General features: G+C 33.0%; 1 protein-coding gene and 2 long non-coding RNA genes across 4 annotated transcripts in view; 2 read left to right on the forward strand and 1 right to left on the reverse strand.

Annotated features, from left to right (window-relative positions):
- LOC117111775 overlaps positions 1-4,810 on the forward strand; it is an 8,071-nt gene extending 3,261 nt beyond the window's left edge. The window contains exons 2-6 of one of the 2 annotated variants that reach the window (XR_004445917.1): positions 2,417-2,659; positions 3,102-3,267; positions 3,433-3,707; positions 4,568-4,669; positions 4,776-4,810. This is a non-coding gene — a long non-coding RNA (uncharacterized LOC117111775). Of the gene's footprint in view, positions 1-2,416; positions 2,660-3,101; positions 3,268-3,432; positions 3,708-4,550; positions 4,670-4,775 lie in introns of both variants that reach the window. The other variant, XR_004445916.1, reaches the window with a different exon arrangement.
- Positions 4,811-6,702: 1,892 nt separating this feature from the next.
- Positions 6,703-9,083, forward strand: LOC117111786. The gene is made up of 3 exons (XM_033254779.1): positions 6,703-6,980; positions 7,150-7,485; positions 8,148-9,083. The coding sequence occupies exons 1-2, from the start codon at positions 6,830-6,832 to the stop codon at positions 7,434-7,436; spliced, it is 438 nt and encodes a 145-aa protein (XP_033110670.1). The 5' UTR covers positions 6,703-6,829; the 3' UTR covers positions 7,437-7,485; positions 8,148-9,083.
- Positions 9,084-11,408: 2,325 nt separating this feature from the next.
- LOC117111797 lies at positions 11,409-19,532 on the reverse strand. Its single transcript, XR_004445923.1, has 3 exons — positions 19,327-19,532; positions 12,476-12,574; positions 11,409-11,725 (listed from the first exon to the last, which is right to left on the reverse strand). It is a non-coding gene; the product is annotated as an uncharacterized LOC117111797 (long non-coding RNA).
- Between the last annotated feature and the right edge of the window lie 6,632 nt (positions 19,533-26,164).

Genomic DNA, 26,164 nt, shown 5'->3' on the forward strand with positions numbered 1-26,164 from the left:
ATATGTATATATATACATACATATATATATATATATATATATACACGTATATATACTTCTAAAAGTCGTGTATCATGCATAGGAACGTTGACGCCTGCAAGGCTCTGGTTTCTTTTTTAAATTTTTTATTCAATATAATTCATACATACAGAGCACCTGGGTTTTGAAAATCACTTAAATCTAGTAAAAATCCCAAATACTGTGGCAGTGCTGTCTGCTAGGAGGTATTCTGTGTTGCTTTGAACTTTAACACTACTTTTATGACTGTAGTAGTAATTATGTGTGTAAAACTATTATTACACTATTAGCTTAAATTTCTCCCTCCCCCAATTAATTGCCATTTTCTAATAACAAGCCCTGCTATATAAATGTATGTTTGTGAATATTACTATGTATAGTGTTACTAAATCTTTGTAGTAGTTCAGTTCTAATTGTTGATGGCTGATTAGATTAATAATTGATATGATTTATATAGCCCCTTCCTACAAAATGAACAAGACGCTGAATCTCAACAAATGCAGCAAATGAGAAATGAATTTAAATAATTCCAGAGTCAAAGCCAGAAGCTCTTTGACAGCCGGCATCCGCTCCATCATCATCTTTCTTTACTCTGCAGAACCTCTTTTGAGCGTACTCTGACAGATGTACAATTTATTTGATCAAATGTCAGACACAAATTAACTCTTAGTCTGATCCGATATTGGGTTTTACCGGGTGCTTCCAACTGAGAGGCCAGGTGTGGCTTGATGAAGTGACGCTGTTGGCGTGCTGATTGTCATTGAAAATTATCTGTTGCTCGTGCCTTGTTAACTTGCATTCTCCAAGGAATTGTCTGGTATGGTAGGTGCAGTGTGTGCTCCTAAAAATAGTGCAATAAACAATACCGTAAATGATTGAATAAACGTTGCACCAAACCTGATTTTTTTCAGCTAAGCACAGTCATATATTACCCTGTACAGTATGTAATGAAACACTTTTTTAAAGCCTGATCTGCCCAGTTAAGCAAAGTATGCAGTGCATACCCTGGCTAAAACAAATAAGAAAATATAGTAGTACAGTTTCTGCGTTTGATTTAGCGTTTCTTAGCCACAATCTTCTATATAAACCTTAATTTTTTCGAGTGGATTGCTGTAGTTTATTGGAAAAGCAAAGTTTTTTAATGTTTGGCCTATTTTGGTATCTAGGATAAGTTACATTCGGGCCTATTGCATCATACTTTCAGCTGCTTAGAATTTCCGCATGGCTGGTTTTCAATATCAACCAATCACGTATTGAGTGAGTCAATGGAATTCAGATATACTCTTTGATACCCTACAACACTTAAATTTGCTATTGTGACAACCGTGTGGTGGCGTCAGAATAGCCAATTTAACGCTGGAATGGAAGCGCTGCTTCCAAGAGTATGTGCGCATGCTCTTCTTCTCGCAAATCAGGACATTCACTGCCGATTGGGTATTCTATTTACATGCCTAATCTCAATGATTAAAGTTTAGATTAAATTTGCATGCATAATAACCGGTATAGAAGAAACTTTGAATTATTATTATTTGAATTGAAATATGTTAAAATAGAGGAATAGGAATTATTTTGAAAAGAAGATACTACAACCATGCCGGTATGAAAAAATAACATACATTTGTATTTTGGTTATAGCGCAATCTGATCCTGTATAGTAGTAGGCCTACAAACTTTTCCTACTAGCAGGCCCTAGCATCAGTGGTGTAGGGGGGGGGGGCCTTGAAATAAGGGAGCTGATGTGGTGGGAATGTAAAGTGGTGATCGGTGATTAGGTGAGGGGGATGTGGGGATCGGTGATTAGGTGAGGGGGATAACTCGCAAAATAATGTGATTTGAGGTGATTTTTAACTACAGTACTTGAGCATGATTACTAATTAAAATGACTATTTGATCAATTAATTCACTACCACAAAGACATCACTAGAATTATAATTTTGGAATTATTACAAAGAGTATTTGTTTTGGGTGTTTTATACACTAACAATCCATATCTAAGAAGAAAATACTTCATCTGATTGGCCATTTTAACGATGGTGGATAATAGGGTGACCACTGATTAGCTCTGTTGGCTAATCTGGTGGTAGCCACTGTGTGTGCGCTGAACCGTCAAGATCTGTAGGTCCCCGGTTCAATTCCCATCGCTGCTTCTCCTTGTGTTTCAGCTAGAGGGCTGAAATACAAGTTTCATTAGTGGACAAGTCTTCATAGGCTATCCTTGGTGTTTACACCGAATAAATCCAATCCAATCCACTGAAAATCAATGAACATGACCACTTACACATTGCCATCATTATCTTGCTTTTTACATTGCTTTCGTTGCTGCAGTGGACGTAGTTGATCTTGTTGTAAATACATTTTCACATTTATGTCTGATGATTAATATTTATGTTTAATTCAGGCCGAAGAAATATTCAATAGAATACTGAAAGCATTGGAAGGGAAACCTTGTGAAACAATGGTGTCAAGTTTCTTTGCTATTGAGAACAGCTTACCGTTCGCAAGGAGCAATGCTTCTAACATTATGAACCAGATTTTAAAGTTTGTAAAGAGGATGGTTAGGAAACTACCTTTAAAATGGCTGCTTGTTCAACAAGAAATCCAGAAGTTGAAAGTGGAACATATCTATTTACCAACCAAAGAGGTAAAGCATCTATTCAACATTCTTTAATTTTAAACTCCAAATTATACTCCCAAACATCCTGAAAAATCCTTTTTTTTTTCTGCATAAAAAGAATTTCAGCTGTTTATTTGTACTTATAGTCTTCTACACACGTAGAAGACTATAAGTCTTCATCAGGTGATCGCTTTAGTTGAGCATTGTGCAGTCAAAATAGATGCCCAAATGGTGCTGCTTGAGTATTTACATGACCTTGGCGAGATTCTCTACTTTCCTGATGACGACACCTTAAAGGACATAATTGTTTTAGATCTGATGAAAATAGTTGACATGTTTAAAACAATAATAACCGTTATTGATCCAAAGATTATGGTAAGTTAAACTTCACACAATTTTACATTTATTTATTTTAGTGATGTATTTTTGCAATAAAAGCATAGCCTGATATAGAATGATTAAATTTCAGGAAACAAAGCACAGAAAGGCCTGGAGAAGATTGGACTCAGGAGTCCTAGAGGAGCATCTGTTAAGACACCTCTGGAAGGACTTCAATTTTTTCAGATGAGATGTTTGACTTCTTTGTATCTCTCATGCAGAAATTTGTACTTGTGTGTGAGAAAAACATTACAATGGTATTTTTTTTCAATAATATTGTTTCTCTTTGCCCTAAGACTATGCTTTATCACATCAATTGATAAAAGCAAATTAAAATCATCATAGACATGTCATTCATTTGTTTAAAATGTTCTTTTTCTATTTTTGACAATTTTTGACATGAAGTGTTTACTTCTTTTCAGGGAGTTGAACGTATTTTCTACGTTCTTTCGCGCTTGAAGCCTAAACGAATAGATGCCACCCAAACTAACAATTACGGGATTCGCGCAGTTTCAATCTTTCATGACTTTGGTCGCTATCTACCTGACGATCTTTTCCAGCGTGGAGTAACTAAGTTCATTGAGAGATTCCAAGTACTGTAAAAGACAATGAGCGTACATTATCTTATGAGCACGTGGATTGGGTATCGATGAACTTCATCACATGGTTTTGAGTGTAGACTCAATCAAGCATCGTCGTATGTTTAAGGTATTTAGTGCAATTTAAGATTATTTATCTCTGCCAACTTAAGTGTACTTACATTACTTTGAATATAAATGACAAGTTTATTCATAATGGTACTAGGTAGATTATGGAATGTTACATTCGAAATTTGCCATGTCTAATTTTTTTTTAAACAATAGAAATGCAATACAGGTAATCGATACATTAATCATAATTTAAATAATGTTAGCATTACTGTAGTTTTGTTATATATTTCTTGAAATTCTGTTGAATAGTCATCTGTCTCTTATTATAAAGGCTTCTACATATCTTAATTGCAACTTTTACACCATCATTATCATCATCATCCATCATTATTATTATCATCATCATTGTCGTCTTCATTTGTACCAATCCCACCGCCATCATTATCGTCATTACCTTAATAAACAACAGTGGCGTTGAGAGCCAGTCAGGGGCCCGGGGCAACACCTCACACTGGGGCCCCCCTCCTTCACTTGGGACCCCCACTCGGCCGCTCCCCAAATTAAGTCTCCTCCTAAGAGTTTGTTCTGAAAACAAAAGTTTTCATCCTGGCTTGGGCTCGGGCCCTATGGAGATTTTTTTCTTACCCTAAAAATTTTTCATCTTGGTCCGGGCCCCCCAGTAGACCCGGGGCAGCGACCCCCCTGACCCCCCCTCTCGACGCCACTGAAACAACACCATCATCATTATTAAAAAATAAAAATTAAATACTGTATATAAAAGGAATACCATTTTACTATTGGAACATCAAGCACATAAAACACACACACCCCCATACAAAACCAGAACCAAAAGCACTTAAGTATCAAATATTATGTCTGATACATTATAGAAAATTGCTTATGACAGAGGCCTATGTTCGTTTTGCAAACAACAATCATCAGACGAAAAATCTTCAATGCCGCTCAGCTTACCCAGGAAGATGAACCATCGCCGACAGTATGTGCGAAGGTACTGCCTTCAATGACTTGAAACACCTAAGAAATCGGTTTTTTTAAATGTATTAATCATGTCATTAACATCAATAGATTTACGATCAGTTTTCTATTTGCTACAGGTGTTGATATTCCTTGAAACAGAACTAAAGATATTTTGTCAGAGCCGTGCAAGGGGCGTGGAATTAACAAGGTACATTGCTTGCAATTGTAGGAATGCTCACATGCATATTGTGCGCCAATTTGACATGGATGTGTTGCCATGTGGAAGCAATGGAATGGAAGTGACACATTACCGCCGACTATTTGAAGATGACATGCAACAAGGTAAATTGTGCACTTGTATAGCAGATATAGCTTTTGTGTCTATGCACTTTGCAGGACAACAGAAAAGAACAAAACCAAATAAATGGTTGAAGGAAGCGGTAAAAGAAAAAAAAAAAACCTGCAAAAATATAGAAAAGTAAAATTGCTGATCGTCAGTTCTGAAGGGGGTGGGGGAATGCCATAGTGTCCCATGGTTGGGGCTGAGGTGAGAAATTTCAAGGCCCCTCTAGACACTTGGAAATAGCACTCTCAGATGGTAAAAATACTTTTTTAAAGCAGTGTTCCTTGACAAAATTGTTGACCTTCTGCCCACAGGAGCTATGCTCCCCTTCCCTTAGACACCCTATGTCCTTGCAACTGGGAGACTGAGAGTTGTGATTATGGTACATCTAGATGCCTGGAAATTGCACTCATTCAGACTATTTTAATAGTCTAATATTTTATCTTTTTTAAAAGTTTGACAAATGTAGGGGGTCCTGCCGGCTGGGCACCACACTCCAAATGGTATATGTCCTACAGTCGATGTTGGAGACATATTGTGCTGTTATGTATCAACAAACCCTTTTTGGCCCTGGGTGCAATACAGCGAGGGCACTACTGGACCATGGGTAGGGATACCAAAGGTGCCCCTAGGGATCGGTGGCCCTGCAGACCGCCACACGAGAGCGCATAGGCGTTACACCACAGATCATGGATAATGGTTGAAAACTCTGTCTTAGGTTTCTGTCTTCTGGCCTTTTTTTCCATACTGATTTATGAAATCGTTGAAAAATTTGACATCGGGAATATAGCGTTGTATTCTTCGTCAATCAATAGAAAATTCAAAATTAGTGAGTGGTAAAATAATTGAGCTCTCATTTCGCCCACTGCTGGATTCACCACTGAACTCATGGGTACACATCCTTTTCCCTCTCTTTCTTCCTTTAAGTCTTCTCAATTTTTTTCTCTTTTTAATTTTTCGGCGGAACTGAGAGGGATGGGGACGGGGCCCCGTGGCTCCCCCGCTGGATTCGCCCCTATGTGAAAGGGGGTATAGCTTGGTGTGAGGGCTTATTACCTAACAGCTTTTGAGCCACCTGAAAATTAGTGTTTGTTCTTTCCCACTTCTGTCAATCTCAGCATGTATTTGAGTTGACTTTCTTAAATATTTTATTCACACCATTCAGTACCATTCAGGTATGGATTGATAACATTTATTTTGTAATTGTATACCATTGAATGAGGCTAAACTTAGTATTTATGTACTAATCAATAAATTGTAATCAACACTTCGTGTTACGGCTTACTAACAAAACAAATAAGTTTATATCAGTTTTAAAAAAACAGATTTTGACCGATTTGTTTTCAAAAACAAAAAAAAATAGCCCTTCAATTATCCCTGTTAAACAATGTTAATAATAATAAAAAAAAAAAAAAGAAGTAAAATTGGATAATGGTTTAAAAGAGCTCATGCTATTATTTTTCCCGAATCTCCAGTCAATTATTTTGTATATTCGTTTTTTTAAACCAACATTATGCATAAACAGAAAGTTAAAAAAAGTACTGAAATTTTGGGAGACCAGGGATCAATTGCGTTGGTATAATTTTTTTTTTTTTTTTTTAGTGAAAGTTTTAATTTTCTTTTAAATGGAGTGTCTAAAACTCATGTCAGATACAGTTGGGATAATTACGTTTTCAAGTAATAATTATCTTGTTTGTTAGGCTTTGTGGGTGACGTCACCATTGTGACAGTTTCTGACGATTTAAATATCAGCTGGAGAAGGTTTGGTGTCCGTTTTTGGGACTTAAGTGGTCGAAAGTGAACAAGTTCAATGCTGATGATACGCAGACTTATAAGGCTGCCAAAAATATGATGAATGACTGGAGGAGCAGCCTCAGTAACGATATTCATCAACGTAAAGTGTTGTGCACTGCTCTGAAACAACATAAGCTCAGGAAACTAGCTGAAGAATTGTTTGAGGGTGAAATTAGCGATGAAAATCTTGTTACGCGAGAAGCAGGTAAGTATCTCATGATTTCAGAAATACATCGCAAATTAACCTCACATTTTGTTCTGTAGCTTGTTTCTGTTTTGATACCAAAGTAAACAATAGTACACAGCAGAGTCAATGACATCATTAACTAAGTGTTTTTTTTACTCACTGTATAATCTGTATAATTTTTATGTAGAAAAATGGTTTAATGATCAAGATTTGCTGTTTATCTGTGACAATTTGGATCCCGAATCATGGAGGAGACTGGGAGTGCGTCTTGGACTCAAGTGGACCGATATAAAAAAGATAACAAAAAACTACAGACTGGTCGAAGACTGCATCATGGAATTGTTGGTTACTTGGAGGGATGACCAATCAAAGAGCCAACAAATACCAATCATGGTGAACACTTTGAGGCAACAGAAGCTTGTTGGACTTGCACAAAGTGTACGTGAAAGGCATGGCTACAGTGACAAGTCATAAGTTGCAACAACTCATATAAATCTGCTTGAAATTCCAACACCAATGCAAGGTACAGTAGTAAAAATCTATTTTAAAAAACTACTGCTATTCTACAAATGTATTACATTTTCGCACATCCTGAGAAACATTGCTTGTTGTATGCCCTTTTATACAAATAAATATATTTTAGACTATTCTCCTAGACCTCTAGCCAACTCAGACTCAGGGTCTGTGTGAGTTAAACGCAGACCCGACGGTGTGCGTCGGGTGCAGTCGCGTCGTAGAATATTAAACAAGTTAAATATTTCTCATGACAGCTGAAGACTGTCCCCGACGATTAATCGGGTCGGGCTGCGTCAGCTGACGCTGTCTGGGTTGGCCTTTAGTCACTTTGCATAATCACTTGACCCTTCGAACTGATCTGATCTACAAACGTGACCCCTGTTATATAGGTGAGGAACTCATTGTTCATTTTGTGCGTCCCAAAATACTTGTGAGGAAAATTTTTGCAAGTAATTCGGGTGGGAATCGAATCCAAGACCTCCTGGTATCATAACCATTAGACCACTATTTTTCACTTAGTATCTTTACGATTTTTAATTCAGAAAATATTTTGATGATTAAGATTTGCTGTTCATTTTATAAATATCTGTTTAAATCATACAGCACGCATTTTCTAAAAGGATTTGTCTATACAGTATTGTTATTGGAAATTTATGTGTTCTATCACAGGTTGCTTAGTTGATATTGACATAGTGTTTATCGCTAATAAACTTGATGGCAAAGATTTGACAAATTTCGTCATCTACCTTGGTATGGAGAAACATGAAATAAATCGAATTGAGTCAGACTTTTCACCACCAATTGTAGACGCCTGTATTGAAATGTTGGTACAGTGGCGAAGTAGACAGGAAGCTGAAGTAAATCATCTCAAATCAATTAGTGAAGCACTGAACAAAGTTGAACGAATAAATATAAAGAAAGAAATTGAGTTATACTGCCATGAAAGATGTGGAAAATTGAAGTAAAGGTGTAAAGGAACATTTTAAAGATAACAGTGCAATAAAAAATAACACCAGAATATATATTACCATGGTTACATACACCACAGTAGGCCTAACACGTTAGGACACTTTTTAATTAAGAAATTATATTTTGCTCTCCTTTCAATCATCAAAACTACATACTTTTGATGCTGTTATTCAGGACCATAGATACACAATATACATAAAAACATTAATGTTAACTTTTTCTTTTGATAATATATGTTTAAAAACCGAAAGGTCCACTGATTAATCTCGGATAAGAAAGTATAATACTTCAAGTATTGAAATCCTAATAATTACATAATTAATGTCGAAATATTGCATCCTAAAATAATGGCGTGCACTTCAATACTAGGAGTATGTATTATACTTTCTCATGTATATAAGATGTATATACGTTTTTTATATTAATTATGAAATTTAAGAAATATCATTACTTGTATTATATTGAAGTTCAGATTAATATATATACAATATATATCATACACCATTAGTGATGTCATCGCGAAGAAAACATTTTTTTAATAAACAATTTTTTACAAATTTACCAACATTTTACTACTCGTATTATCAAATATTCAGCAATTCTTTCTTAATTTTCAATTGATAACTAATTATTGAATAAAATACACAAATTAAGTAATTCAAACTACTGTTTCCTTTAGCACTGAGTTTCAAGTTTCAGTGCGTCTTTAGTTTCAGAATGTTCAAAGCCCAATTCAGAAAGCGTCATACGTTGCAGCCTGACACATTTAAACTTGTTGTAGCCTTGGGTACATTCACATTGTAGAATATTAAACATTTACTATTTTCATGACCCGAATACTGTCCACGACGATATATTAGGGAGTTTTCGATGCACGACGTTAAATTTAACGTTATTACCCAACATGCAGCGCAATAGCTCCGCCCCTTTTGTAAACAAATCGAAATATGCATGCGCAAACCCGTAACCAATGTACGTCGAGCACGTAAAATCCTGAAATTAACGTACTTTGCAACGCAAGATGAATAAATTATGATGTCATCCGTTAAAGTTAAGGTTAACGTCGTGCATCGAAAACTCCCTATTACGTCGATATGCGTCGTACGTCGTGCGTTTAAGCTTTAAATGAAATATAACTTAGTAAATTATCTTGTGCCGATCTCGCATACTCTTCTGCAGTATACTCAGCACAGTACAAACATATTTCGGGAAAAAATTTTGCAAGTAAATCGGGTAGAATCGAACTCACAACCTCCAGATAAATGTGCTCAGTGGGTTGCGAAACAGTGGCAGCTCCCCGATTTGCCCGACAGGGAGGGGACCATGTATCCAACAAGAGCAAAGTGGGCGTGGTCGGGCACTAAAGATCTTTCGAAAGTGGTCTACGGGCTAAGCTTCCTGAAAAAATTGACAATGTAGGGGTTTCAAAAGCTTATTTAATCGATTTTAGAGGAAAGGGCAGGGGAAAATGCAGGGGTGAAACGGTGCGATCGCATCGCACCCCCATAAATTGTATTAAGAAATATAATTGCATCATTGTTGACATAAATTAATATTGCTAAGATTTTTAAGGTTGCGAGTGCACTGGCACCCAGAGGCCGGTCCGTACTCTCAAAATGTTCGCACCTAGGCTCCAATCATGTTGGGGCTGAGGTGGTGTGGACTCATGCACCCATGGGCGCAGATCAATGGGCCAGCTGACACGTCTCCCACGTATTGTTAAGGGGGTGGCCCCCTTACCTTTCGTCCGCAGTGCAATTTCGTAAGTCAAGAAGATGCCCGAAGATTGTTAAAATAACCTGCACAAATGATCCATTTTTAAAGAAAGAGCGCTGTACAGCCAGAGTACATATTCTATTTTATAGCATGACATACCAATACATTTCTGCCCACAAACATCTGAATTACATTTATTTTCTATGGTACATCAACAGCGATTAATTTGAGCGACGATGATGCATTTTACTATATAAGAATGTCATATCCGGCAATCTAGAGTTACTATTTCCCCAAATTTTACTACCTCAGCCCCAACCGTGGGCCAGAGGTGGTTGTGGACTCGCGGTTTTGAAGTAGGTAAAGTAAATACATCGAAGACAATGTTTTTAAGTTTTATTTTCTATAGCACTGTACATCAAATATTAATTAGATCTTTAATGGTTGCTGAAATAGCTGATAAAATATCATGAGAACTTGTTGGCGCTCATTTTGACTATAATGGTGAGGTGATGATGAATTTTAACAGTGTCATTTTTAGCCATCTAAAGGACTATTTTCTCAAATTTTTTAACCTATGCCCCAACCATGGTGGAGCTGAGGTAAAGTGGCTTTGAAGTAGGTCAAGTAAATTAAATACATTAAAGTAAGTGCTTCCTTAATTTTATTTTCTATGGTACACAGCACTCATTAATTAGATCTATGTGGTTGCCGGTGCTGATAAAAGATCATAAGAAATTTGCTGGAGCTTCATATTTAGACTATAATGGTGATGTGATGATGATGAATTTTACTATATAAACGTGTCATTTCCGGCCATCTAATGGTGCTACTATTTCCTCAATTTTTTTTTTTGCACCTCAGCCCCAAACATGGTGGGGCTGAGGTGGTTGTGAACTCGCGGTTTTGAAGTAGGTAAAGTAAAAACAGTACATCAAGGACAATGTTTTTAAGTTTTATTGTCTATGGTATAATCACACTTATTAATTAGGTCCGAGGTTGCCGAAAATAAAAGATCATGAGAATTTGTTGGTGGTTAATTTTGACTAATGGTAATGTGATGATGATAAATTTTACTATATAAAAGTGTCATTTCCAATTTTTTGTTAATTATTTTTTTAATTCATAAGTAGCATTTGTAATTCTATTTCTATGTAAATGTTCTGTTGATTTTTATTATCATTATTTTTTTTTGTGGGGGGGGGGGGGGGGGAGGGAATAAGGATAAATGCAATAATAGTAAGCCTGTAGTTTCACCTAGCCTTAATACATGAGTCTCATCGAAGATTATGTTCTAGGCCTACAGCATAGGAATGATAAATTTAAACTCCAATTTAATTTCATATTTTGTTTAACATATCTGAAATATGGAATTGTTTTTGTATAAAATTACTAAAAATGAAACGAAACGAAGCGTGAAGTGGGATTACCCAAAGAGCAATGGTATATAGGCACATTTACAAATATACGGTACTTACGCTACAAGAACTCTGAGGGCGCCAAGCGGAGTATATCCAAAGGTGACTGGCGCAAACGCAACGAAATTCAGAAATTCACCGGAACTATAAAAAGTAGCAACAAATTAATAATTAATTATAACAAAATCATTATCACTGGTTGAAACATCAAAAACTTACGATAAGAAAATAAAATGTTAAAATAGAACTAATCAAAATAAAATCCATAAGGTGGATTTCTCTTTCCTATACAATAAATTTATATTATGTAGGAGTATTTAAATATAGTTTGTTCGTGTTTTTTTTTTTTTTTTTTCATTGACAATGTTACTCAGCATGTTATTATCGATAATAGAAGGAATAACTATTTACGGTATTAAACATAATGGTAAATATTAATTACCGTAATATTAGGCCTACCAGACGGAGATCTATAGTAACATAATGCGCAAACCAAGTTAAAAACTACATCAGCGCCCTCTGGTGTCAACTGAACTCAATGGGTTGATTAATCTTCCAGAAATAAAATTTATTTTTAAATATTGTTAAACAAAATATCACGAGTTAAAAGTCGGAAGACTTTCCATTGGGGTCCTTTTAGTGGTGAATAGGCAGTAAATTTTGAGACAATCTCACTCTTTTCGCAAAATGTACTGCGTTATTTAACTTGTACACTTACTAAACAATCTTTCGTTCCCTTTTCATACAATTTATTTTCATACCGATGATCTAGTCTAACTTTTAAGTTTAATGTATTATGTTGGGTCGAAGTACTTCTTTGATATAATTTTAATATCGTGTATGCCTGCGGCACGAAGCATTCTTTTATGTTCAACCTTCTATAATAACACCTACTTATAAGGTTATATTTCTTGCTGTCAATAACCATAGCTGTGCGTGACTTGACTGAATAGGTTCGAACAAATATTTTGTAAACCAAATGCTTGTTTAAGTCTGAAAAAATAATGAATACAAAAGTGAAATACAGTTTAACGACCTAATAATTTGCAGAGGATTATAGACCTACTTGTTTGCATTATACTTTACCGAACTCCGCATTGTTGAATATATTGAATAGACCTATTTTCAAAGTACGTTAAACTTTACCAACAATAACATGTTTGCCATGAAGTGACTCGTCGGCACAAAATATTTCTTTAGATGTACAACACAGATTTACCAAGGTTATAATTTTTGCGTGAAAGAATGCTGCGTTTTATTATTCTTTGCGAGACCTTTTGAGGCCACGGTGTCTAGGAAGTGGCCCTAAAAATTACGATGACAATGAGGATAAAAACAGTAATATCATTAATATTTATTTCCTCTACTCCAACATAACATAGTGAACATATGCAGAGGATGGGGATCTACAGGAGAAACAAATTTCTTCTACAATTATGTTTATAATAATAACTAATAATTAATTAATCATAATAAGTAATAATAATGAATATTAATAACTTATTAATAATATTATTTAAAAGGAATAATATTAATATAAACAATAAATAATAAATAATAAAAATAATAATAAATTACATTAACAGCAATAATAATAATAATAATAATGAATAATAATAAATATAATAATAATAGTTACAATAATAATAACAATAATGATGATGATAGTAATAGTAATAATAATAATTATTATTATTATTACTATTATTATTATTACTATTATTATTATTATTATTACCTTATATTGATAATATAATAATAATGATGATAATAATAATATTAATAATAATAATAATAATAATAATAATAATAATAATAATAATAATAATAATAATAACAACAACAACAAGAGCACTCAGTAAAGAACATTCCTCAGCCCACCGCAATTTTCTTTCTATAAAACAAATCACAAAAAATATGTTTCTAATTTACTTAGCCACCACTACTGCCACCCCAACTCGCTTCGGTCTGTTCTTTTTCAAAAACACGTACAGTAACTCGCTCAAACACCTTCTTTCATTTAAAAAAAGGGGCACTATTTTCAATTTTGTCTGGCTTTTTGTGGACTCTTTTTTCGAGTGAACATATTCAAATTTTGTAATCCGAAATGCCTTTCCCAAAGTTTACCGTAGGCCAACTTTGTGACAAGCCAACTAATTTTCTAACCACTAAATATGCTAACCCGGCCAACCAGAAACACTTTATATCGTATTAACTGTATACCTGCCATTCCCTACTTCATCTGGTTGAACACACTGGAACGTTTTACTCGTATAATTGACAAAAAGAATACATGCTAAGTATCGGTGTTGATACGGAAATATTACGCAAACAATCAAATTCCCCCCCCCCCCCAAAAAAAAGTGAAGTTAGTACATATGAAACGCTGTACATATTTACTGAACTTGCACTAATTTCAATATTCATCATATAACCTGTATCCTCCTACGGTATATGGTAACCATATTATAAAATGATCATTAAATTCTTACCCTACGTCTGATTGTCCCCGAAAATAAAATTTAAAAAAAATTAAAAAAAAATCTTCATTGATACATGAAAAAATACTCAAAAAAGTTTAATTTTGATCCATGATCTATTTTAGAGATTTATGTCAGGGACCAAGTCACACCCGAATTTGTGTACTTGCACTAATTTCAATATTCATCATATAACCTGTATCTGCCTACGGTATATGGTAACCATATTCTAAAAATAATGATCATTATATTCGTACTCTACGTTTGATTGTCCCCGAAAATAAAATTTAAAAAAAAAAAAAATTCATTGATATACGAAAAAATACTCAAAAAAGTTTAATTTTGATCCATGATCTATTTTAGAGAGATTTATGTCAGGGACGAAATCACACCCGAATTTGTGTCGTCACCAAACTGATAATTTATTTCTTATAAATTGTTTAAACTTTCACGAATGTTTTATTCAGATGAGTTGTTTAGTTTTTGAAATATATGGTCTAGGATGTTTTCATTGAAATGATCCTCATATCTACACTCTACTCTGGACCGTCATTTAAATTAAATCATTCTTCATTGGGTCATAACACTCCGTGTAAAATTTATTTAGATCTTTGCAATCGTTTTTGAGATATTTTGGACACACAAACACACGAAAACTCCAAGGTGACACACACATATATACATACACCCCAACCTACACCCCACCCCCATACACCGACCCATTCAAACACACATAACATTAAAAAAAAAAACTTAGGCCTAGGTCTGTATCCTTTGACTCAAGGCCATGAAATCAAAATGCCTTTGCTAGATAATGAAATCGAACTGGAGTTTGTATTTCAGTCTGATTAGAATAGGCTATACCACGGCTTGGCTATTACTATATTATTTAAATATACAATTTTGATAAATAAGATTATTTTAACATTGGAAATTTAAATGTAAATATAATGACGTTAACGAATAAATAACAATAATTAAAACGAGGCCTTTTCTATGAATGGATTGACCTGTAGGAAACACGAACTCCTGAAGACCGAACCCAGTACCGTTACGATTTTAATCGTGCAGGAAATATCCTCAAAATGTATTTTGGAAAGACGTTTTTCCAAGATAACCTATCTTGGAAATCCGTCTTTCCAAGATAATTTATCTTGGAATTCCGTCTTTCCAAGATACGTTATCTTGGAATTCCGTCTTTCCAAGATACGTTATCTTTGATTTCCATCATTCTAAGATACTTATCTTGGAATTCCGTCTTTCCAAGATACGTTATCTTGGAATTCCGTCTTTCCGAGATAAATTATCTCGGAAAGACGTCTTAATAAGTGTTTATTCCATGTTTCCAAGATAATTATCTTGGAAACTCGGAAACTCGGAAGGTCACTTTAAGCTTCCGTAATATCCTTTGACTCAAGGCCATGAAATCGAAATGCCTTTGCTAGATAATGAAATCGAACTGGAGTTTGTATTTCAGTCTGTTTATAATGTGTTTATTCTCTGTTGATTTGGCGTATCATATCAAATAGGCGATCTACATTGTCGCAAGTTCCTTATGTTTAAGATATTGTGGTTTATGGTTTGTAATTAATGTTTCCGTGATGCGAAACATATCACTTTGGAGTAGATTTGATTATTGGTGTTTTCAGTGCTTCCCTTCTAATCTAATCTAATAATAATAATGATAATTATAATAATAATAATGATGATAATAATAATGATGATGATAATAATGATGATGATGATGATAATAATAATAATAATAATAATAATAATAATAATAATAATAATAATAATAATAATAATAATAATAATAATAATAATAATAATGAAACGATAGACCTTGCGGTAGACTACATTTTACATTTTTTTAAATTTCATTATTTGTTCAATGGTTCATATTATGATCAAGTGGATGGGGTATCAATGGGGTCCCCTCTAGACCCAGTGCTTGCAAACCTATTCATGGGGCACCATGAAAAGATCTGGCTTAATCAATATCATGGACCTAATGTGCTATTCTATCAACAGTAGTGACGTTGACGATATTTTTTGCCTATTTAAATCAGAAACTGAGGCTAATTCATTTTTTCAATATTTAAACTCACGTCATAACATAAAATTCACAATGGAAACTGAAGTGGAAAACAAACTTCCCTTCCTTGATGTCCTAGTTTCAAAATCTACTAACGGATCCACCCAAACCAATGTACAGTATATCGAAAAAAAACTTTCACAGGATTACTCACAAATTTCTTTAGTTTTGGCTCTTTTCCATACAAAATTTCATTGATTCGTACTTTAGTCGACAGAACTTATAAGACCAACAATAATTGGATAGGTTTTCATAGTGACCTCAAGGCTCTAATTGTTATCCTTAGAAAAAATATGTTTCAATGTATTTAATTGACAACATTATTTCTAGGTATCTTGTCTTTATTCACTTCGATAACAAACAAACGAACGAAAAATCGAATATACGTTATTTCAAGTTGCCTTACACTGGTAAATTTTCTAAAGTTATTTCACATAAGATAAATGCTTTAACAAAACAGTTTTGTAATGATTTAAATATCAAATTGGTTTTTTCTTCATTTAAAATTAGAAATATGTTTTTTTGTGAAAGATCCTGTCCCTAGTGGTCTACGTTCTAACGTTGTGTATAAATTCACGTGGGCAGGCTGTAATGCCTGTTATAGGGCCTATGGGCGAAACTGGCCGACACTTTGCAACGCGCGCGAACACATGACCACGGACAGGAACTGGCACTCATTATCCCAATGTAAAACCTCATGCAACGAAGATTGCTTTCGTGTAATGTGTTCCGCTTCAACAGCCAGCCAAAGAAAAATCAAGGAGGCGTTGCATATAAAATGGGACACGCCCTCTCTCAACAAGCAACTTTTATATGCTAATTTAACTTTGTCATTCTGATGTTCATCATTACGTTATCATCTTTATTCATGCGATTCTTTCTTCTTTACAATTACAGTCACATCGATTCTCTAAAAATGCAATGTCATGATGTCTGTTCAAATAGCTATGGTTCAATTCCCATTTATTTAAAATACAATGCTTCACAGTTGTTCACTCCCTATAGTAGATTGCATGTTAGCATTCGTTTCACTGAAGATGGCGAAGGATTTGCCGAAACATGTCTGTTTTATAGTATACCGAGTTTTGATAATAAAATTCATTAGGCTTTGCCTATATGGTATTGAGGTTGAAAATTATTGTGGTATTCTTAAGAATAATAATAATAATAATAATAATAATAATAATAATAATAATAATAATAATAATAATAATAATAATAATAATAATAATAATAATACACTTAACCCCGCTCTGCGCCCCTATGTGAACCACAACCCCTGTGATTTGACACCCAGAAACATTTTCCGGCGGCTGTGATCAATAGCTAACCAGGCCTCGACCCCTAGAACTTCAATATTATCATGAACCCTGAATATACCAACTGTTGCCCCATCGTCACTTTATCTTCATTGCTCGTTATTGATTTTTTTTTTATAAATATTATAAAACCTCCATGATATGAATAACTGAAATACCGATACAATAATGACGTGGTACGGAAAATGACTCCATTATAACCAGTAATCCTTTGATCATCACAATCTTCCATCAACCATGAGAAATCATAACAATACACTGTCAACGGTTTAGCCAAGCGTGTTTTCCAAAATTGGATCTTCTATACCGGTACGTATACATATTAAAGATTCATACACATCAGTTGGTTAAGCTAACAGTAGTCACAAATCACAAAGCTTTTATTAAACCGGAGACTATTATTCAAGACAACTATACTTGTATAATTGTCTCAGATTCAATCATACTTCTTATGAACTTGCTGTTATACAGGCTCGTGTATTTAGAACTTCAAGGTATAAAATTTTCACTCTATTAAAAAGACATTTTAAATGATACACCCGATGTATAGGCCTACATTGCGGTAGATTATTGCCGCGTCATGCGTGCATCATTATTTAGTTATAATCAAAATGAATCCTATGATCAATTTTAAATATTTAAAAAACGATAATTTTTTTCTTTCTTTGATCGTGATTGTCAACTGATTATTAGTTTAGACGAATTTACTTTAGGCAGGTTTACGTATATACGTATATAACGCAGCACGTCGTGGCAACACGATTTTGAATATTAGACCTTCTCCGTTAAAACATTCGTCTATTGTAATGCACTCGAGAAGTAATTACACGGACCTGCGGCTAGCGAAACAACAGCAAACGCTATAAAATATGAACTCTGTATTTTAACATAAGCGTAGTGCAATAAATATAAATGATGATTCTAGCCAAAAATGTAGTTTTTAATCTTACCATTTCTATAGAATTGCTTAAACCTTAGGTACCAAGCGTCGCTCTCGAATAAGCTCCACTCTCAAATAATTAATTAAGCGCCGCACCAAACCTGATTTCTTCGCTAACTGATACAATTATAATAATACAAAAATAAACAAAATATAGCAACAATCACAAAAAATGGAAAAACATTATTATCTTGGGCCCTAGAAGTAGGTACTTGTTTCTTTAGGACCCAGTAAAGAGGTAAAAAGGAATTAAATGAAAAAGACAAAAAAACTAAATATTTATATAATAATATGAATCCTTTTTTTCTACTTATATTTTTTATCAATTGAAGTTATTCATATTTCGTAAAATAGTAATTAATAAATGCAGTAAGTAATGTCGTAGGCCTACAGTATACAGTGTTAAAATCAATAAATAACACAATGAAGAGACAAGCATTTCTTTATAAACGTTTATTTACGTTTGCAGTACAAGTTTACATAAAACAAATTTTGCAGACAGGACTTTTAGTTGCACATTAAAATTCTCTTTTTATAGACTGAATACGGTTTCAGTCGGGACCTATATCAGTATTTAAACAGGAACGAACATAATACGCCGTAATCTGTTATTAACGACCAAAGGAGAATCTTGCAGCGTATGTCATCACGTGGATAAGTTAGCCAATCATAACGTTTGCTTGTATACTTGCAATCAATCAAAAACCATACTCAACAATCTGTTAGTTAGCATACTGTATACAACTACTGTACCGAGCAAACCACATACAGTCAGCGTACGAATACGGCTACTTTACAGAGCAAACACCAACCTGTTAGCGTACCGTATACGACTACCGAGCAAACCACACTCACCAACCTGTTAGCGTACTTTATACGATTACTGTACCGAGCAAACCACACTCACCAACCTGTTAGCGTTCTGTATACGATAACTGTACCGAGTAAGCCACACTCACCAATCTTGCGTACTGTATACGATTGTACCGAGCAAACCACACTCACCAACCTATTGGCGTACTGTATACAATTACTGTACCGAGCAAACCACACTCACCAACTTTGCGTACTGTACCTATACGATTACTGTACCGTAACTATATAAGAGCACTGTCTGTAATCTACACGCAAAAAAGATGGCTTCACCGCAATATACAGCGTAAGTGTTAACCAATATTACTTTACATGTGTTTTAGATTTACGTCATAACGTAGTTTTATACATATTCTAACTTGCATAATTGATTAAATAATGTTGGAAATGAAAAGAAAATTTATTATAATGAAATTAAAATGGTATATTCACCAATAAAAATAAAATCGACATCGGAATTTTTATTAGGCTAAGCAAAGAAATCAATCAATAATTTATGTAAAATGATTGTTTTTCTTTTTAAATAACTTGAAGCATTATTAAAGCCTAATGATAGACTATAATAATGGTGATGTTAATAATCATTCAGACCACAGCACCTCCTGGATTCAAAAGTTGACAAACCCGCCTCCGTTCCATTGAGGACGTACAGTATTTCTAGATGTCGGATGCACGGCATTGAGGACAGAATGTACATCAATGTTATGTATAGTAGTAGATTATAAAAAGTTAATTAATTTATTAGTAATCAAAATGAATATGTTATAATCAATTACTATAATATTTATCATGCATATATTTTGTCGGTTTACTGATATTTCAGTATAACTGATTTATTAGCTATTTTATTAGTAAAGTAGAGTAACTTTGTTTTCTTTTGTCATCGCAGTCTCAGCTTATTCAACGCTGTATTTAACAATAAATGGGATGAAGTAAGAAACATTATCAGAGCCGCTCCAGAACTCGTAAATGAAAGACCGGTATGTAATGTATACAGTACTCAAATATAGTTCAACATCATTTAATTCAAAGGATAATTACAACAAATTGTAATATTAGTTATATTATTAATAAAGCACATTTCTTGCAAATATAAGCTCATCATGCAATGTCACCATTAAAGACATTATTAGGGCGAAATAAGAATGACACTGAAACAAAAACTAATAAATGTATAATTTAATCAATATTTAATATTGTGCCAAAAAAAAACTTTAAAAAAAAAATCTTTAAAAACCTTTTTTTTAAATTAACACAAACATATCAACCTGAACATATAAATTAATGTATTTAAAAATGTTTACAGATAATTCTACAGCGAAAATTATAGAAACACAAATTCACAGAAATTGTATATTATTTGTATTGTAATTATCAAGTCAAGTTAAAAATAGCAGGGTACAAACTTATTAACTTCATAATTGTTATGCTCAAATTAATTTTTTGTATACTAGTGCAAAATTAGCAAATTGATTTCAATTATGTTTTAAATGATTTGTTAGTCATTTTTAGAGGGCTATACATCTTTAAGGACTAGGCGTACATAGTACACTGATACCACTAGTTTAAAAATCAAAGTTTATTTCTTATAATTACCACAGTGTGCTTACTAGCATACCGGTCAAAAGATACTTGGTTGCATTGTTTAATCCTATCAAATAGTGTTACACATTCCTTAATATTTCTCACAAAAGGTTAATCAATTCAGTCAATAATGTATTTACAATAGAAAGTTAATGGCAATGGGTGTAATATTTGAATTATTGTTTGAACTTTGATTGTGTGAGCTCTTCTAGCACCAAAACTCTCTAAACTTGCTCTGACAACAAAATATTTAAGTCTAGCGCCCTCATTAGTGTAAAATCTACCTATTTTAAGAACCTTATTAAGATACTTGATATTGCTTATTAGCGACACTACTTATAATCTAAATATTGTTGTTTAAAACTATTATGTTAGATTAGATTATTCAATACTATTCTTTTGTATAACTTAAATACTCCGCCTTAAATTTATTAATTTGCGCTTAATAATAAAAGTAATTGCACTTGTTCACTCTACTAGAAATTGCTTGTAAGCAATTGTTACACTGAAGATGGCAGTTATACTAAAGAAACATGTTGTATCCAGTTTAGCCTAAATGCTTGAAATTGGTTGTGATTATTAAGACGTTTTTGTTGTTGTAATCATTCAAAACTTTTGTATAAAGAACCTCTAGTCTCATTATTCACTTTTTTTTGTTTAAAAATAACAACAATGACGACGACGATGATAATAAATGAAATTGATAATAATTTGATAGATTGATCACAAACAATATTAATAATGCTATATAATGATAATGATAATAAACAGTAGAGAAATTCCGGTAATTAAAGTACTTATTACAAGACACTAATATAAATCTTTTTGTTAACATTTCTAGAGTCATCTTAGATAGCATCAACAATTTTAATTTTTGGTGCTTTTTGGTTTTAGGTTTGGTTTTTCTCCTGTTTTCCGTATATCTATGTTATATCAAATAATGAATCAAAATCATACCAAATTAGACCATACACAATGATACAATTATACAATTAATTAATCATCATTAATTAATTATCATTGATGCAATGATACAGTTGTAAAATGTCCATCATCAGAGTCTTCTCCCCCTGCACCAGCCACCAGCGGTTTCACCCTATGACCCCTGGCCATGGCCCATGCGCAGCTGAACCATTCACTCACAAACGTAGGTACAGTAAGAGCCTATTCTTTATGCCATTATGCCGACTTCTTGAGTATCGCTACTGAAGTTATTGTGTGCTCATGATCAGTTTGTTATTTTTTATTTATTTTATAGTTACTTAACTTTATTTACCAACGGTAAGCAATTACTAACAATCATGTGGCCCTCGCATTAAAAACAAAAACGTAAACGACAAAGCAAAGTTAAAAAATAAAAAGCATATAATGATAAAACAATTATTGGAATAATAAAATTCAATAAAGAGTAAGTGTATATATAAATAGAATAAATATGGAATATGTATATACATAGTTAAAAGCATTATATGTTACGGTGACCTTCACCTTTGGGATGTAAGATATTCTTAACATGTTTTAAATAAGATTAGGGCCTACAGAGGACGCATTTCTAATTTCATGTTGTAGAGAATTTAAACATTTTGGAGATTGTAGACAAAACTGTCCTTTGTGCATGGATTAGTGGTTGAAAAGTCTTCAATTTTTTGGTGGTGTGTTATCATAAAAAAGAAAGTTATTGCAATGGGCCTATTCATCCAATAGTTTAGTAGTAATAATAATAATCATAATAATAATAATAGTTAAATAAAATTATTATTATTATTAATTGTTTTTATTTTTATTATTATTATTATTATTTTTATTATTATTATTATTATTATTAATTATTATCATTTTTAGCAGGAAATAGGTACATGATTTTTGTAGGAAGATAGAAAGATGGTACAAATAGCATCTGAACTAAAGAGGGCGCTAGATAAGTATTTTTGGTTGTCAGAGATTCATCGAGGTATCTTAATTACTGTGAAAACAGTAACAAAAACAAAAATAATATTTTTTCCTAATAGAACTAATTGAAAAAGAATCATATCAAAAGTTGCTATAATTGAAATAGGTTACATTACACAGAAGACTAGTAGTTACCCACCTGAGAGAATTGAAATGCGTGAGTGACTGCTTCGACGGTCTGAGAATTTTGAGAAGCTAATTTTTTCAGGGAGTGTTTGTTGACAATAGCAGGTACATCAACAAAAATATTTTTAATAAAGCCACGTAGGCCTACAATTTGCGTTTCACTTTATGTTTAATTGCAGCACACAAACATATCATTAGGCCTACTTAAACAATCAAGAAATGAATTGGATACTAATCAATTTTTAGTAACTTGTCAGTGAATTAATGTATTCACGTACTTTTGTACTTACAACTGTGTGAGTTTGATGCTGGCAACTGCACTCTCTAACCATTTTGTATATCTTAAATAAAATCAATTTCTTCTAATTTTAAATACATTTTCCCTGGATTTGTGATAATTCGGTATACGCATGGACAGCTAAATGCGTGACAAATTAATGATCTCGCGTGTGTTTCTTTAAAATGCGTGTTTCATCTAAAATCAATTGAAATGAGAGACTGTTGGTAACAATTCAAAAGATGTCAACCATTTTAATTTTTAGCAAAATCAAAACTATAAGTAGGACCGTATTGATGAAATCTTAGTATACTGGATTCGCCAATTAAATAAGAATATTTGGTATAGCATATTTTTTTATTATTAATCACTCTTTTAAATATTCTTTATAACATTACAAACCTACCATGTATGGACTATGCCTCTGGCTTTTGAATTATTTATTTGAAGGACAAGAAGTGTTTAGAGTTGATAAGTTCCGAGTTATAAGCAACTTATTATACCGTACTTTATGAAAGTAATCTGCTTGCCGGAAAGACCATTGGAAATTTCACAATTTCAAATGCTATTATTTTCATTTGTACTACAATACATTATTACGGCAACTATGGGATTAATCTAATGCTTTACTTCCTGCTTATGAGTTTATTTTCTCCTTGTTGTGTAAAATCATCACAAAATGAAAGTGATGGAGCCTAGATTTGCTCGATGGCAGGGGAGGGGCAATGTTCCAGTACATCTGAAGGGTCCCATTGGGGCGCTTCCAGACCCGTAAGCTCTGACAATTGAGATATTTATATTTTTTATGCTTAAGGTTCGTAATCGATTGCACAGCCTCATATTCTGTAAAAGCTACATATGAAGAAGTATTTTCGATTTTAAAAATGACTATTATTGTTTGATTGATTTATACAAAATAACTAGAGACTTCCTCATGAACGTAGGGATTACGACAAAAGAATTGATTGATATTGTATTTCTAATTGTCCTAATATAAATGGGTCTAATTAGGCCTAAAGTAGAGAGATATGTTTCTCTGTCAAGTTATACGAAAACCATCAATCTAAAAACCAGACCTACTAATATGTAATTGTTAACCACGAAATATTTAATATCAGTTATCATGCCTTTATCAATAGTTAAATGTGAAGTTAATATGGGGACAATTTGTGAATGTGAAGTCTTACATCAAAGTATTATTCTGGATCGCGAGAAAATTTAACTTAAACATGTTGGCTTAGTGTCCCCACTTAATTTGGTTCAAAACACAGCCAATGAATGAATGAATCAATCATCAATCAAATTACTGGATCCATTTTGATACGGTAGCACTCATACAAAATGCATGGTGCATACATGATTAAAGAAACATACAAAAACAAAATATGCCTACATTAAATTACAAGCTATTGATTTGGTTTCATAGTTAATTTAGACGAGGAACGATCATCCCTGATAACCAAAAATACTAGTCTAGCGCCCTCTTTAGTTTCGATGTTTTTGGTCGACTCCGACAAACAACTGTACAATATTATATCTCTGTTACATTGTCCGCGTCTGTACTGTCTAATTATTAACGAAATATTGTATGTTATCATATTGTAGTTAAATAATTTTGAGTTTTTAATTCAAAAAATAAAATATCAAATGCAAACCAAAATTTTTATTCCAAAACAAAATTATAAATAATAGTGTAGGCTTAAAATTTATCCAAATGATAAAGAATAGACAAATTTTGTCTGAAGTTTGTATAAAATTCTTTGTAATTTTTTTAATTAGTCAATATAATATATAAGTCTTTGTATTTGTTATAAAACTCTAATCACGAGGAAGGCAATTACGATGTTTAAAATATAAAATTTCGCAAAAAGTATGAATTCGAACAGAGATTGGCAGCCCATGCCCTATAATAGCCAATGATAATGAATAGGCAAATTTTGTCCGAGAATAGTATAGGTTTAAAGCTTGGTAAAATCGTTAATTAGTCGTTAAAACATATATGTGTTTGGATTAGTTTTAAAACTCTACTCAAGAGAAAGTCAAATATGATCTTAAAAATATAGCTTTTCAAAAAAAATATAATTTCAAACAGATGGGCCTACAGAATTTTTGTATCTAATGATAAAGTATAGGCAAATTTTGTCTGAAAGTAGTATAGGTTGAAAGCTTAGTAAAATCGTTAATTAGTCGTTAAAACATATATGTGTTTGGATTAGTTTTAAATCTCTACTCAAGAGAAAGTCAAATATGATCTTAAAAATTTAGCTTTTCAAAAAAAATATGATTCCAAACAGATGGGCCTACAGAATTTATGTATCTAATGATAAAGAATAGGCAAATTTTGTCTGAAAGATTATTAATACATACAGCAGGTATGCTTTGTAATGCACCTCTATTAAATTGATACGTATTGATTGAAGCTGTCTCTTATACACATCTAGATGTGTATAAGAGACAGGTACAAAACATAGGGCGTCCATGTTGATTGAAAGCCAAACAAATGTATGATTCTGAATCGCCCACGAACCAATAAAATTTGCTGAAAAACAGCTTTAAATAGAAAATTCACATTCATGTTTAGACTCGTTCGAGTTGTCAATGTGCACTGAATATAAATATTACACTTTTATAGAAAAAATCAATAAAAAGTATAAATGACCTAAAATATATTTTTTTAATTAAAGAGATGATGTGTTGTATATTCTCTGTTTTCATATTCCTTGTTCATTGTGTAGTACTATCCTCGTGATTGTATTCTACATCTCATTGCTGCATTCGGCTACACTCAACAACTGAGAGCAGCACTCAAGATTTCTGCACGCAATGTGAATTGTCAAGACGAGGTACGTATAGGAAACAACACATTATTCATTGTAAACAGTGAATGACAAATCGTCATTATGTAATTAATAAATTACTCATAAAATTATAACTAAATA

Source organism: Anneissia japonica, unplaced genomic scaffold (assembly GCF_011630105.1).
Source record: "Anneissia japonica isolate Jap-2015-1 unplaced genomic scaffold, ASM1163010v1 scaffold14557_len124090_cov123, whole genome shotgun sequence".
Lineage (NCBI taxonomy): Eukaryota > Metazoa > Echinodermata > Crinoidea > Comatulida > Comatulidae > Anneissia > Anneissia japonica.

What these genes read in the sequence shown, in the direction of transcription:
- LOC117111786 (XM_033254779.1), top strand. Translation starts at nt 6,830, where the DNA reads ATGATGAATGACTGGAGGAGCAGCCTCAGTAACGATATTCATCAACGT. An exon ending in TCTTGTTACGCGAGAAGCAG is followed by an intron (nt 6,981 to 7,149) that starts GTAAGTATCTCA and finishes ATTTTTATGTAG; the next exon opens with AAAAATGGTTTAATGATCAA.